The 12,581-nt window shown below is 67.2% G+C and overlaps 2 protein-coding genes across 2 annotated transcripts; one reads left to right on the top strand and one right to left on the bottom strand.

Annotated features, from left to right (window-relative positions):
- The first annotated feature begins 1,077 nt into the window (after nucleotides 1–1,077).
- LOC134523792 (POU domain, class 5, transcription factor 3) lies at nucleotides 1,078–5,412 on the top strand. The gene is made up of 5 exons (XM_063353177.1): nucleotides 1,078–1,572; nucleotides 3,313–3,424; nucleotides 3,818–3,948; nucleotides 4,376–4,540; nucleotides 4,792–5,412. Exons 1-5 carry the CDS (start codon nucleotides 1,078–1,080, stop codon nucleotides 5,041–5,043), a joined length of 1,155 nt encoding a protein of 384 aa, XP_063209247.1. The 3' UTR covers nucleotides 5,044–5,412.
- Nucleotides 5,413–8,541: 3,129 nt separating this feature from the next.
- FUT7 (fucosyltransferase 7) lies at nucleotides 8,542–11,262 on the bottom strand. The gene is made up of 2 exons (XM_063353241.1): nucleotides 11,200–11,262; nucleotides 8,542–9,758 (listed from the first exon to the last, which is right to left on the bottom strand). Exon 2 carries the CDS (start codon nucleotides 9,716–9,718, stop codon nucleotides 8,675–8,677), a length of 1,044 nt encoding a protein of 347 aa, XP_063209311.1. The 5' UTR covers nucleotides 9,719–9,758; nucleotides 11,200–11,262; the 3' UTR covers nucleotides 8,542–8,674.
- Between the last annotated feature and the right edge of the window lie 1,319 nt (nucleotides 11,263–12,581).

Here is a 12,581-nt window from a genome sequence, read left to right as displayed (position 1 = left end):
CGTACCCGGGAGCCGGCGTCGGGCAGGCAGATCCCGGCAGAGCCCAAGCTCGGGGAAGCTCCCGGTGCCGGGGCAGGAGGGAGGGAAGGGGGCAAATACCTGGAGCCGGCCCCGATAGCGCCATTGTGCAGGGCGGTGGGAGAGGAAAGCCCTGCAGATAGAGAAAATATCAAGCGCGCTCCATTGTGGAGCAGATGGGGCTGATAGCCAGGGCTGCAATCAGCCCTCCCGCGGCACACCCAGAGCTCCGGGGGCCTCCACCGGCTCCGGGAAGGACACGATCCCCCCGAGGCACGGCCTTCCTCTGCGGGGCGAGGAAGAGGAGAGGGGCAGCGGGAGCGTGAGGGAGCCGGGGAGCCCCAGCTTCGTCCACGGGGCGCTCTGCGGGGCTCCCCGCGGAGCCGTGAGGCTCTGCCGCCGGGACCAGGCGGAGCGGAGGGGCGAGAGGCGATGGCCGAGCCCTTGTCCAGCCCTCCCGCTGCACCGTGGCACCCGCGTCCCCGGGCCTTGTCCAAGCGGCGGCTCCGGGCAGGCTGCCATTCCCGCCTGCACCCCCCCGGCCTTGGCTGCCCCCGTTTCCCCGAGCAATCCCAGTTCCCTGCCCTTGCCCAGACCCTGCGGCACTGGGGAAGTTCCCAGGTGGGGGACACCCTGGGGCTGATGCTGCCCCGACATGTGGAGACATGGGCCCCACCGAGCACCCCCGAGCTGTGCGGGGCGGGGGGGGGTGCGACACCCCGCAGCCGGGTCCCTCGCCCGGCCCCGGGCCTCTCCTCCCGCCGCCCGAAGGGACGGGTGAGGGGGGGGACGCACCCCCACCCCCCCCTCGTCGCACTTTCCCCCTCGGGCGTCCCCCCCACACCACCTCCCTCCCCCCCTCGGGGATCAAGTTCACGCCCGACCCACCGGTGCGGGGCCAATGGGGGCCGGGGTCCATTTCCATACGGCCCGGCCCGGCCCGGCCCGGCCCCGCCGCCCTCAGAGACCCCAGCGGCGCCGCAGCAGGGAGGCAGCGGCCGGCGGGCGGCCGGGCCGAGCCCCGCAGCCCCCGCATGGAGCCCTAGGGCGGCGGGCAGCATGTTCAGCCCGGACGGGGGGCTGCCGGCCGCCCCCTTCGGCCTCCTGCCCGACGCCGGGCCGCCTTTTCCCCGCGGCGGCTTCGACGGGGCGGCCGCCCAGCCGCTCTTCTTCCCCTTCGCCGCCGAGCCCGAGGCCGCCCGCGACCCGCCGCCGCCCCGCGCCTGGCTGCCCCCCCCCGCCGGGCCGCCCGCCAAGGCGGAGGCGCGCCCGGGCCGGCCCTGCCGCCAGCCCTCGCCCGAGCCCCGCGCCGCCGGCTGCTGCGGGCCCGCTTGGCCCGCACCGCCCTGGGCCGGGCCCGCCGCCCCCAGCGCCGCCAACGCCGCCCTGCCCGGCCCGCCCTTCCCCGGCCCCGCCGCCGCCGCCTTCCCCGGCCCCCAGCTCTGCCCCGCCGCCCTGCAGCCGGGCTCCGGCGGCCTCTCCGGGCTGGGCAGCAGCGGCAGCTCCAGCGGCGCCGCCAGCGAGGGGGGACACTCCAGCGACAGCGGCGACGAGGTGAGACTCGACGGGACGGGGACGGGCTGCCCTGCCCCCGCCGCCCTCCGCTCCCGGAGGCACCGCGCTGCCCTCCCTGCCCCGGCGCCCTGCGGAGGCGGGGAGCGCAGCCGGGGCTCGCTGCCGGCCGCCCCGTCGGGGCGGGGAGCTGCCTGGCCACCCCCGGGCATCGTCGGGCAGGCAGGGACCCCGCCGGTGCCGTTCTGCCTGTGTCCGGCGCCGGACTCGGCCCGGCTGGGTCGGGGGAGCGCTTCGGGGAGGCTGCTTTAGGGTGAAAGAGGTGGTTTGGGGGACTGGGAGAGCAGCTTTCGGTCGTGCTGGCCGTCGTCCCTCTTACACGACGCCGCAGCCCGGCTCGGGGGATGCCCGGGGCAGGCAGCGCGGCCCCCCCGGCTCCTGGCAGCCCCCTCGGCCGGGCGGGGACGGCCGCCGCGGGCACCGAGGGTTGTCGGGGCGCGGGCAGAGCCAGCCCGGAGGCGAAAGGGGTGGCAAGGGTAGTTACCAGCATTTGTGGCAGCTGTATTTTGGGTTTGGTTTGAGTATTTTTAAGCCGTGGTGTAGCATAAGCCCGTCCCTCCCAGGCAAGCACGCCTCGGGGGTACCAGCGGCAGATGATGCCGGGGTTTGGTGCGAGGTTCCTGCGAGCTGTTGCGGGTGTGTTGGGGTGGGTTTGTGCGGCGCCGTGCCGGGTGTGTGCCGTGGGGATTCAGGAGCTCCCACGCACGTCACGGTGGGAGCGTGGGGATGCGGGACCGGGGGCGGCAGCTGCGGCGCCGGGCAGGGGGCAGGAGGAATGGCTTTTCCCGGCTGAGGGCGGGGTAAGGGTTCCCCGTGGCAGGGATGCTCCGGGCTTCTTGCTGCCGCTGTACGCCAGGGATTAAAAACCGAGATTTGTTGGCAGGAGGGACGCCTGTAAAATCCGAAATTGCGCTGCAAATGTGGAAATCGGGGAAAAGATAGCAAAATGCCCCCGCAGCAGTTGGCTGCGCTGCAGGGAGGAAGAGAAGCCCCTGGGGAAGCAGCTTTCCAGAAGGGAAAGGGCTTTTTTTTATTTTTGTCTGTGGCAAAGAAGCGTTTGAATCCCGAAATCCACTCGAATCACGGGCGCTTTCACCGTTGACTCATCTGAGCCATTTCACCTGCCCCGGGCACAGGCGGGAGCGGGGCTGGCGAGGGGCTGCCCCATGCCCGAGAGCCGTGGGGAGGTGGGCGCCCACGCCCCGGGACAGCGGAGCCCGTGGGGACGTGTCGTGGGAGTGGGGTGATGCTGGGACCATCGGCAAATACGCCCGTCAATGCTGCCTCTGGTCAGGCCACGAGGGTCTGAGCCTGGGGGCACAGGGGACACTCCCAGGGCACGTTCGGGCAGATCAGGAGCTCAGGGTGCTCCCGGGACCTGCTTTCTGTCCCCTGGGCCTCTGCCACACCAGCGTGGTGTGAGCTGGGTGATGTGCCGTGGTCGGGGGGGTGTCTAGGGAGCCCTGCGTTGGGCAGGGTGAGGTGGAGGCCCTTTGGGGTCCCTGAGCAGAGCCCCTTGTTCAGGGGCTGGGGAAAACCCTTCCGGCACCCACCCCGGCACCCAAGGACCGCATCGCTCGGAGGTGGCAGCGGCTGGTGGGTGTCAGGGCTGGGCCCTCTCCTGCCCCCATCTCACGCTGACCACGACACACCGACAGGCTCCGCTCTTGGCAGCCCCTGGTCGCCAGTTGTCCCCTCTCAGTTTGTCTCTGCCCCTGCCAGGATGCGCCAACCTCGGAAGAGCTGGAGCAGTTCGCCAAGGACCTCAAGCACAAGCGCATCATGCTGGGCTTCACCCAGGCTGATGTGGGGCTGGCTCTGGGCACCCTCTATGGTAAGAGTCCGGTGGGGGGTCCTCGCCTCCCCCTCACACCCGGGGGGAAGGGAGGGGCCTGGGAGGGGGATGGAGCACCTGGGAATAGGGATTTGTGCTCCTTAACGACCTGCAAAGGAGGCGGTGAGCACCGGCCCCGGGGCTCCTGGGGCTCCCAGCCCTGTTAAGTGCTCACTCAAGCTGGAAAGGTTTGATAACAAGAAACTGCTTTAAAGTACCTACAGCTTCTTATTCGTTTCAGTGCTTTAAATCCTTGCTGAAACAGCCGGGAGAATGCCTTTTGTGGTCCCCTATCCCCAGGGACGGGGGGGATGCTGGAGGGGGGGATCCTGGGGGGCTGGTGGCCGGGGGGCAGGAGCGATGCGGGACCTGACCCCCTCCCCGCCCGCGCAGGGAAGATGTTCAGCCAGACAACCATCTGCCGCTTCGAAGCGCTTCAGCTCAGCTTCAAGAACATGTGCAAGCTGAAGCCGCTGCTGCAGCGTTGGCTCAACGAGGCGGAGAACACGGACAACATGCAAGAGGTAGGGGTAGGGGGCTGGGGAGGGCCGGGACGCGGGGGCAGTGCACCCCGCCGAGCCAGCCCTTTTGGGAGAGGAGAGAGGAGCAGCCATGCACAAATCCCGCCCCCCCCGACACTTTGTGACAACTGTGGCAGCTCCCATCTCAGGGCAGCCAGGTCCTGCATGGGTAGGAGGCGCAGCTTGCTGCTCCCTGGGGAGCCCGGAGCGATGCAGGAAGACATGCCCAACCCTCCCGCACCAGCTACAGGCACTGCTGGGAGGCTGGGAACGGCCCCAGTTGCAGTGGGGTGACACTCAGTGGACAGTCACAGGGACAAAGCCTGTCCCCATCCCTTCTAGACCTCTGTTGCCAGCCACACGTAAGCCCAGAGCCTGGTGGGAACATTGCCGGTCCTGTGACCAAGTCTGTGGCCTCTCTCATTTCCAGATGTGCAATGCAGAGCAAGTGTTGGCCCAAGCCCGGAAGAGAAAACGCAGAACCAGCATTGAGACCAACGTGAAGGGCACGCTGGAGAGCTTCTTCCGCAAGTGCGTGAAGCCCAGTCCTCAGGAGATCTCCCAGATCGCCGAGGACCTCAACCTGGACAAAGATGTAGGTTGTGAAGGTTTGCGGGGTGGGTGCCCAAAGCCACCTGCACGAGGCCAGTTTGATAGCGGAAGCTGCGGGAGAGTCACTGGGGCTGGTAGCCACCATCGGCCCGTGTGAGCCCAGCCCTAGGAGGAGCTGTGGCAGGGAGGGTGCTGTGCCGGCGGGTCAGGGTGCTGTGGAGATGCCGTCTGCTTATCACCCGCGCAGTGCCTGGGTTCGCCTCCTCACCCTTCCCCATCTCCCCTCCCTCGCAGGTGGTCCGGGTCTGGTTCTGCAACCGGCGTCAGAAAGGCAAACGGCTGCTGCTGCCCTTTGGCAACGAGGCGGAGGGAGTGATGTACGACATGAACCAGTCCCTGGTGACCCCCGGCCTGCCCATCCCGGTGACGTCCCAGGGCTACAGCCTGGCGCCCTCCCCGCCCGTCTACATGCCACCCTTCCACAAAGCCGAGATGTTCCCTCAAGCGCTGCAGCCCGGGCTCTCCATGAGCAACGGCAACCACTGAACCGGGGGCTGCGGGGGCTGGCGGCGGGGCTGGGCTGGCTCTCTGGGGGCAGCTCCCCCCTGCTTCGCCCCGAGAAGGCACGGGCACGGCCCCGCTCCCGCCCCCAGGGCTGCCTCAGGGCTTTCGGGGTGCGAGGGGCAGGGGAAGGGCTGGGAGCCTGGCACGGGGATGGTGCCCGCTCTCTGTGGCTGCTCCCAGCGCTTCCCAGTTATGCGGGTTTACTGGTCCCAGCAGCATCGGCCCCACTCCGACCTCTTGAGGGGCAGCCTCTCCTGCCCCACTGCACCCCACTGAAGCCTCGTGTCCCCGGGGCGCTGAGCCTGCCCCAGCCCAGCCAAGCTGCTCTCCCACAAGACCCAGAAAAAAAGCATTTTTTAGTTCTTTGGAGGGGGGGGGAGGGAGGGGAGGGGGGAGGGGGTGGTTTTATTATTTTTTTTTTTTTATATGGTTTTTGGTTGTAGTTTTTAAAAAGTAAAACTCTTGGTAGTGATTACTAGTTTCCCAGGTGCCCCCTCCCCGTCACGTGGAGCGGGGCAGGGGCGCTGTGCCCAGGGCCGGGGTCCCCGGCGGCTCTGCCCACCCTCCCGGGCAGCCGGGGCAGGGGGGAGCTGAGGCGCGGTGCGTGGGGCTGGAGCTGAGCCCCCCCGGCGCCCCTCTCCCTCACCCGCCCCTGGGCAGGCTGGCGGGGCTTGTTTTTTTGGGGGGGGATGTGCGTGCGTCTGCCCTCCCTGGCCCATGTGTCCTCCCTGGCCCTTGTGTCCAGCGTCACCCCGTGTCCCCTGTGCCCTCCCCGCTCTCCAGCCGTTGTCCCTCTGCCCCAGCCCGGCTGCCCAGGGACCATCTTTCCTCAGGGGGTTCCCAGCCCAGGGGGGCCGACACCATCCTGTCCATGCTGCCAGCACCCCCGTGCCTTTGAGCCTGCTGTAGTTGATTTTTATATTTTTTTTCCCCCCCCTTAATCACATTCCTTCTGGCAATTTAATAAATCTCGGTTCTTTGGGGCATGAGCATGAGTTTAACCCTTTCCTTGCCTCCCTTGCACGGTGCCAGGCAGCCCAGCAGTGGGGGTTTGGCTGCGTGTGGGGGCACGGTGGGGCTGGACCGGTGCACCCAAATAGGGCTCGCCTGTCCCCATCATGCCACCAACACCCGGCTCTCGCTGCCTGCAGCCTGGCCCGCTACCAGGAATGGTGGCAGCTTGGCCCTGGAGGGACACCAGCTTCTTGGGACTGTCCCCACCCTGGAGCAGAGGTGCTCAGGAGCGGGTGGATGTCGCCTTCCACCCGGCTTGAGCTGGTTTTTCCGTAGCTGCTTTTGGGAAGGGTGGAAGCCTAGCGGGATCTCGCTTGCAGGCTGCTTGCGCCCCGGGCTGGGCAGGGGAGAGGGACGGGAAGCCTGGTCTGTCCTCGCCATGGGGCTGCCAGTGGGGCACGGCTGGGTGAGGGATGCTCCCGTGTGCGTGGTGCGCCTGAGGCAGCCCGGCAGTGGCCGTGGGGCCGGTGCCAGCCCAGCTGGGAGAAGCGAGTGTCTGGGGGGTGACACCTCTCTGCACGCTGTCGCTGCTGCAGCCCGGTTTGCCACCAGCCTGCGCCCCAGCGGGATTTTTCCCCTGAGCAGAAGCGATGAAATGACCAAACCCGCAGGGAAACTTGCTGAAAATCCCCCTTTTCAGCTCAGCTGCCAGTAAAAGAGGGGTTTGCTCTTGGGCCGGCCTGCGGCCGTGCTCCCGCGGGCCAGGCAGGAGCGGGGGTGACTGCGGGCAGCTGCTCGCAGGGCACCTCGGAGCCTGCGCGGCGTCGGGGCGCGCGCTGGGCTGGGTGCCAGCCCCATGGGAGGGATGGGATCCCCTTGGCTCGCCCTGCGTCCCCGCCTGCTCCCCGGTGCCTGGGTACACAGGGCCACGTCCCTGTCTGCCCACAGGGTGGGCGCGCAGCCGGGCACAGCACCCGCTGGCAACTGTCCCCCTTTGGCTGCCTGGCACTTTGGGGGGTGCCGGGGGCTGGCAATCGGCAGGGTCAGCAGCAGAAAGCTTGGGAAGGATGTCACCTTGAGGTTTGCTTCTTCACGTTTTCACTGCCTCATTTCCCGCTCCAGCAAAAGGCCAGCCGGGCAGGAGCCCCAGGACCCCCAGATCACCCTGCCCCAGCACCCTGCCTGCGGGTGCTCAGCGCCCCTCCTGCTCCATTTTCTGTTGACCCAGAAGACAAAACGGGACGGAAATCGGAAGCCACAGAAATGAGAAGAGCGCGCCGTGCCTGTCAAACTGTGACCCAGCCAAGGGCTGAGCTGGGGACGCAGTGAAGCACCAGCTGGGGTCAGGAATGTCCCCTCTGCTGAGGGGGTGTTGCCACATGGCTACACCCTGGGCACGGGGAGCACGTCCCGGAGGGCAGCAGGCAGCTCGCGGGGTGGCAAGGGTGAGGTTGGGCGACTTTGGGGCTGCAGTGAGGGAAACCAGGGGAGACATGGGACAAAACCAGAGGAAGGCACGGATGGAGCTGTTGTGTCCCACCCCCTGGTCCTGTCACCCAAAGCCAACATCTGCCACCGGATGGGTGCTTCCCCTTCGGGTGTCTGGGCATTGCCCGTGCCCAGGGCGCAGGGTGCCCACACCGCAGGTGTCTCCGTGCAAGGTCCCGTGGTGCAGGGTGTGTGCCTGGTGCGGGGTGCCCACAGTGCGGTGTGTGCATGGCACAGGGTCCGGCACTGCAGGGTGCTGGCAGCGCGGGTGCCCACGGTGCGTGCGCAGTGCAGGGTGTGCAGGGGCTTGGCAGTGCCCAGGGCACACGGAGGTGCCCGCTGGTGCTGTGGGGAGCCCATGGGACAGGCTTTGCTCCAGCCTCGCAGCGAAGCTCCGGACGCGGCTCCGGACGCCTGCACCTCGCTGGCTTCCTGCGGCAGCAGGGCAGGCGTGCCGGCAGAGGAGCGAGAAACCGCAGCATCCCTCCGCCTCGGCCTGGCATTGAGCAGGCTGAGATTGCTCTCGAGAGAGCATCCGCTGTCCTGCCCGTCCTCGCCGGCACGGTGACACCCACAGCCCGGGGGGGGTGGGGTGGGGGGGGGAAATGGGTGCCGCCGGGCTGTGCCGGGAAGTGGCGGAGCGGAGGCTGTGCTCTCTGTCCCTGCCACGGGCACCAGGCCCCCCCCGGCTGCCCGAGCTCGGCTCCTCCACCCCAGCCACCATGGGGCCTCTGCCACCAGGGCTTCGCCACTCAGCAGAAGGTGCTGGGGGGGTGCACAGAGCGATGGCAGGGAAGGTTGGGGAAGCCCCGAGCCCCTCAGCACCCCCCTTGCCCAGCCCAGCCCCTGTGGCACAGGCGAAGCCTCTGCAGCACTGTGTCATTTATTTCCAAAGCACCTTCTCGTCCTGCCAGCACCCTGGCGAGGTAGGTCAGTGTCGGACCTGGGGGTGGGGAGGGGGGGGTTAGTCCTGTTTTGCAAGAAATTAAGTGACACAGGGTTGCTCAAGGTCCCAGTGTGGCAACAGCTGGGCTGGGAGGAGCGGTCGGGGCTCCCACATCCCTCCCTGCCCCATATCCCAGGCTGTAGGAGGGTGCCCCACGCTCCCCCCGCCCCCAGTATCCTCTGCCCAGATGCGTCCCTGGTGGTCCCAGCACGCCCCAGCCCCGCGCTAGGTGTTGAACCAGCTCGCCAGGTTGGGATAGACACGGCCGCGGGGCAGGCTGGGGTAGACGGTGCAGATGGTGCAGATGCGCTCCCTCCAGTCGGCGTAGAGCTTCACGCTGTACCTCTTCTGCCAGGCAAAGAACTGCCGGTAGCGGCTGGAGTTCATCGTCTTCAGGAAGGTGGCCAGCTCTGCCAGGGAACCGAAGTCGTCGACGTGAATGAAGGAGTCTGCAGGGATGAACTGCTCGTAGTTGGCCCGGGGAGGCCCCAGCACCACGGGCACGGTGCCGGCCATCAGCGAGTTCCTCCAGAGCTTCTCGGTGATGTAGTCCTGGTGGATGGAGTTCTCGAAGGCCAGGTAGAACTTGGACTTGGACGTAGTTGGCAAGAGACAGTCCTTGCAAAGAGGCTTTTTGTTCGCTTTCCCGTATATGTTCACGTGGAGGTACCTGGAGAGGTTTTTGTAGACTTCAGCTCTTTTCTGAGTCCTGTGGTAGTTGCTGATAACCCAGGACACCAAGTTGGTCTTTCTGGGGATGTTCACGGTGGCTGACTGGTTTGGCACAAGCTTGCCGTAGGGGATGAAGATGTCCGAGTCCTGTCTGTAGGTCATCACCCAGTTGAAGGTCTGGTTCCATCCCGCTAGAGCTTTAGTGTTGGAGGGGGACTCCAGGGAGACCCACACCCAGTTCTGCCCCGGCGGCCTTTCCGTGGGCAGCCTGTCCCTGCCGGGCTGGAGCCTGGCGTGGGGGAACACCACCACGTTTGCCTGGCCCAGGAGCCGCTGCTCCGTGGTGAGCCAGCAGCCCACGATGCCGTAGAGCTCATGGCAAACATCCCCGCTGATGTTGGGGACCTGCTTTGAGGGCCATTTCCACACCAGGACCAGCAGTGGCTCAGTGTGCTTGGGGGCTTCTCCGGAGACCTCGGAGGGGTTGAGGAAGAACTTCAGTTTCCAGAGGGTGGTTATAAACACCCCGGCGGTGACCACTGCCTTCGTGCTGGGCCGGCCCCACAGTGGCCGTGGCAGTGGCAATGCCCGGGGCATGCTGCTGGGCTGGCTGTCACCTCCAGTGGCAGAGCTGATGCTTGGGGGAGAGGAGAGGCCACCAGGGGCCGTTAGCTCAGCTTGCCAGGGGCGAGGGGTGGTGGGGAGGCACTGGGGCCGGTGGAAATGGAGAAAGGGCTTCTCCACAAAACCTGAGCCCCAGTGTCACCCCTGGCCCATCTGCGGGCCCCTGCCTCCCCTCAGGGTCCCCCATGCACCTAGTGTCACCTCATGGTGGCTTTGTGTCACCCTCCCACGGTCCCCAATGTCCCCATCGCCGGGACGAGCAGGGATGCTGCTGAAGGGGGGCAGAGCCGATGGGCAGCAGCCACCCGTCCCCCCCCGCCCCAACTGCCTGGCGCCGCTCCCCATTACATGCACGAGGGACACGGCCCTTGGTACTTGCTCCGTGCCTCAGTTTCCCCACCTGACAAACAGCCGTGGCCCCACTCCACCCTTCTCGCTTTGCCCGGGGCAGGTCAAGCCTGAAATGCAGGCAGCCTTGCCGCCGCCAGGCTCCAAAGAACGGTGCCTGGGGGTCTGCAGGGTAGGGCCACGCACCGAAGGGCAGGGGGGAACGCCCGAAGTCCTGCCTGAATAACCCCACGGTGAGGCCCCAGCTGCAAACCCGGGTGCCCCTGGGAGTGACTGGAAAGTCTGAAACCCCGCTCGGGGCCAGACTGGAGTGTCCTGCCCGGGAAGTGCCCCCCGGCTCCAGCACCCTCCTATGGCGATGGCAGGGCTCTCCCCAGACTCAGGGGGCTCTCCGCAGGCTTCGGGGGGCTCTCCCCAGCCACCAAGGGCACGGGGAGCCCCAGCAGGCTGGGAGCTTGCAGCCTCGGTGCCCCAAACACTATTTTATTTTCAGGGTGTCCCAGTGGGCCAGTGGCCCGTGGGCAGGGTGGGCAGAGCGGCGCAGGCAGGGAGCTGTTTGGGGCTCAGCCCACAGGCGTGCGGGAACCCCAGCCACGAGATGCTCTGATGGGAAGGGAGCAGTGGCGGGGGCGGCGAGGGGGACACTTGGGGGACCCACAGGCCGTCCGTGGCATTTGGCGCCAAAGGCAGTTTCCCTTTTGAGGTAACCTCTGAACACGCGTCGGCTGCCCGAGCCCCGCCGCCGGTCAGGGCTGGGAGGGTTCCTCTGCAGCTTTGGAGCCTCCTGGAGAGCAGCGCCCCGCTTCCCCACCCCAGCCACCGCAGCTTTGCTGTGAAAAATCCCTTCTCTGCCTTGGCCCGCTCCGTCTGTCCTGCTAAAATACGCAAGCTAAGTTTAGGCTCCGGAAAAACCTGGCATCCGAAGAGGGGAGTGTTGGGAAAGCTTTGCCAGCTCCCTGCGCTGCACGCCGGTGTTTGGGGTCCCCCTGCACACCGCTCCCGGCAGTGGGGATGCTCCCCCGGCTTTGAGGGGACACCGCACTCCGGCAGTGCCGGGAGCCAACCCGTTTCTCAGCCCCTCTCCCCGCAGCCCAGCTCAGACTTACCGGGGAAGGGCCGGCGCGGCGGCGTGCGAGGTGCCTGCGTGCGTCTGCCCGGGCAGCTGCCAGCGCTGGGCTGGGGCACTCGAGGGCTTCCTCTTTTTTGCGGTTTTGCCTCGTCCCGGCCCCTCGGCGGGTCCTTCCTGCTGCGTGTGGCAGCTGGCACGGCACTTCCCCTGTGCCGCGCAGGCAGCGATGCGACCCACGGCTGGGTATGTGCCCCAGGGGCAGGTGCATGCCCATGGCCCACCGCAGCTGCGTGGGCGCCCTGTGACTGGGTGGGTGTCCCGTGGCTGGGTGGGTGCCCCACGGCTGGGTGGGTGCCCCACGGCTCGTGCGTGTCCCGTATGCGAGAGGGTGCCCCATGGCTGGGTGCGTGCCCCACAGCAAGGTGGGTGCACTGTGGCTGAGCCGGTGCCCCGTGGCTGTGTGAGCGACCCATGGATGGGTGGGTGCTACATGGCTGAGCATGAGCCCCATAGATATGTGGGTGCCTCGTGGCTGGGTGCCACTGGCCCATGGCTAGTGCATACCCTGTGACAGCCCCACGGCCAGGTGCTGCACACAGCTGGGTGTCTGCCCCCCAGCTGGTTGCGTGCCCCCATGCCAGGGTGGGACGCTGTTACGCAGTGCACACCCCATGGCAGGTGCTGCCCCACAGCAATGCCCTGGCACCCCCGGGAGAGGCTCCCAGCGCCAGTACTGCTCCCCGCTCTGCTCCCACGCATCCCCGTGTGCTTCCCCCGCCAGTCTCTGGCCGGGCTGCGGTTCCTTGGAGTAGGTGCGTGTGGCCCCACGTGGGATCTCAGTTCCCCAGAGGGGTTTCCCAGGTGCCAGATTTGAAACCGAGCCCGAATGCCGGCTCCTTTCTGCCAAGCGCCTCTCCCGTCCCAGCTGCCAGCCAGAGCCCCGGAGCCCCGGCCGGGCTGCAGTTTGCCAAGGTGCCCGTCCCCGCTTTGCCTGACAGAGCCATGGCCATGCACGGGGTAACGCTGCCCGGGGGGGCTGTGCTGAGCCCATGGGGCAGCTCTGCTAGCTGGCGACTTTGTGCCAAAGAATAGCCACATACTCTTTTGCTGAGACCGCTATCATTATTATTATTATTATATTATTATTATTCTCAAAAGCAGGATTGTCAGGCCCGGCTGCACGCCCCCGGCACACGCAGCTCCCTCTGAAATCACCCAGGGGCAGTCAAACAGCGAGATGCTCATTCGGCTCGGACGGGAACTCGGCGCTTCCTCAGCATTTGCCGCCACCCACGGAGGAGCTGGTGGGGATGGAGCCCCGGAGCCCCAGCCTGGCACTGCCACCCGCCAGCGGTGGGCAAGTCCCTCTCGGCGGGGGCTGGGAAGGAGCCGGTGCCGTGCCTGGGTGCGTGTGCCAGG

Source organism: Chroicocephalus ridibundus, chromosome 15, assembly GCF_963924245.1.
Source record: "Chroicocephalus ridibundus chromosome 15, bChrRid1.1, whole genome shotgun sequence".
NCBI classification, from domain to species: Eukaryota; Metazoa; Chordata; class Aves; order Charadriiformes; family Laridae; genus Chroicocephalus; species Chroicocephalus ridibundus.
Note: the sequence above shows the minus strand (reverse complement) of the source record. Positions and strands in the feature narration are given on the sequence as shown.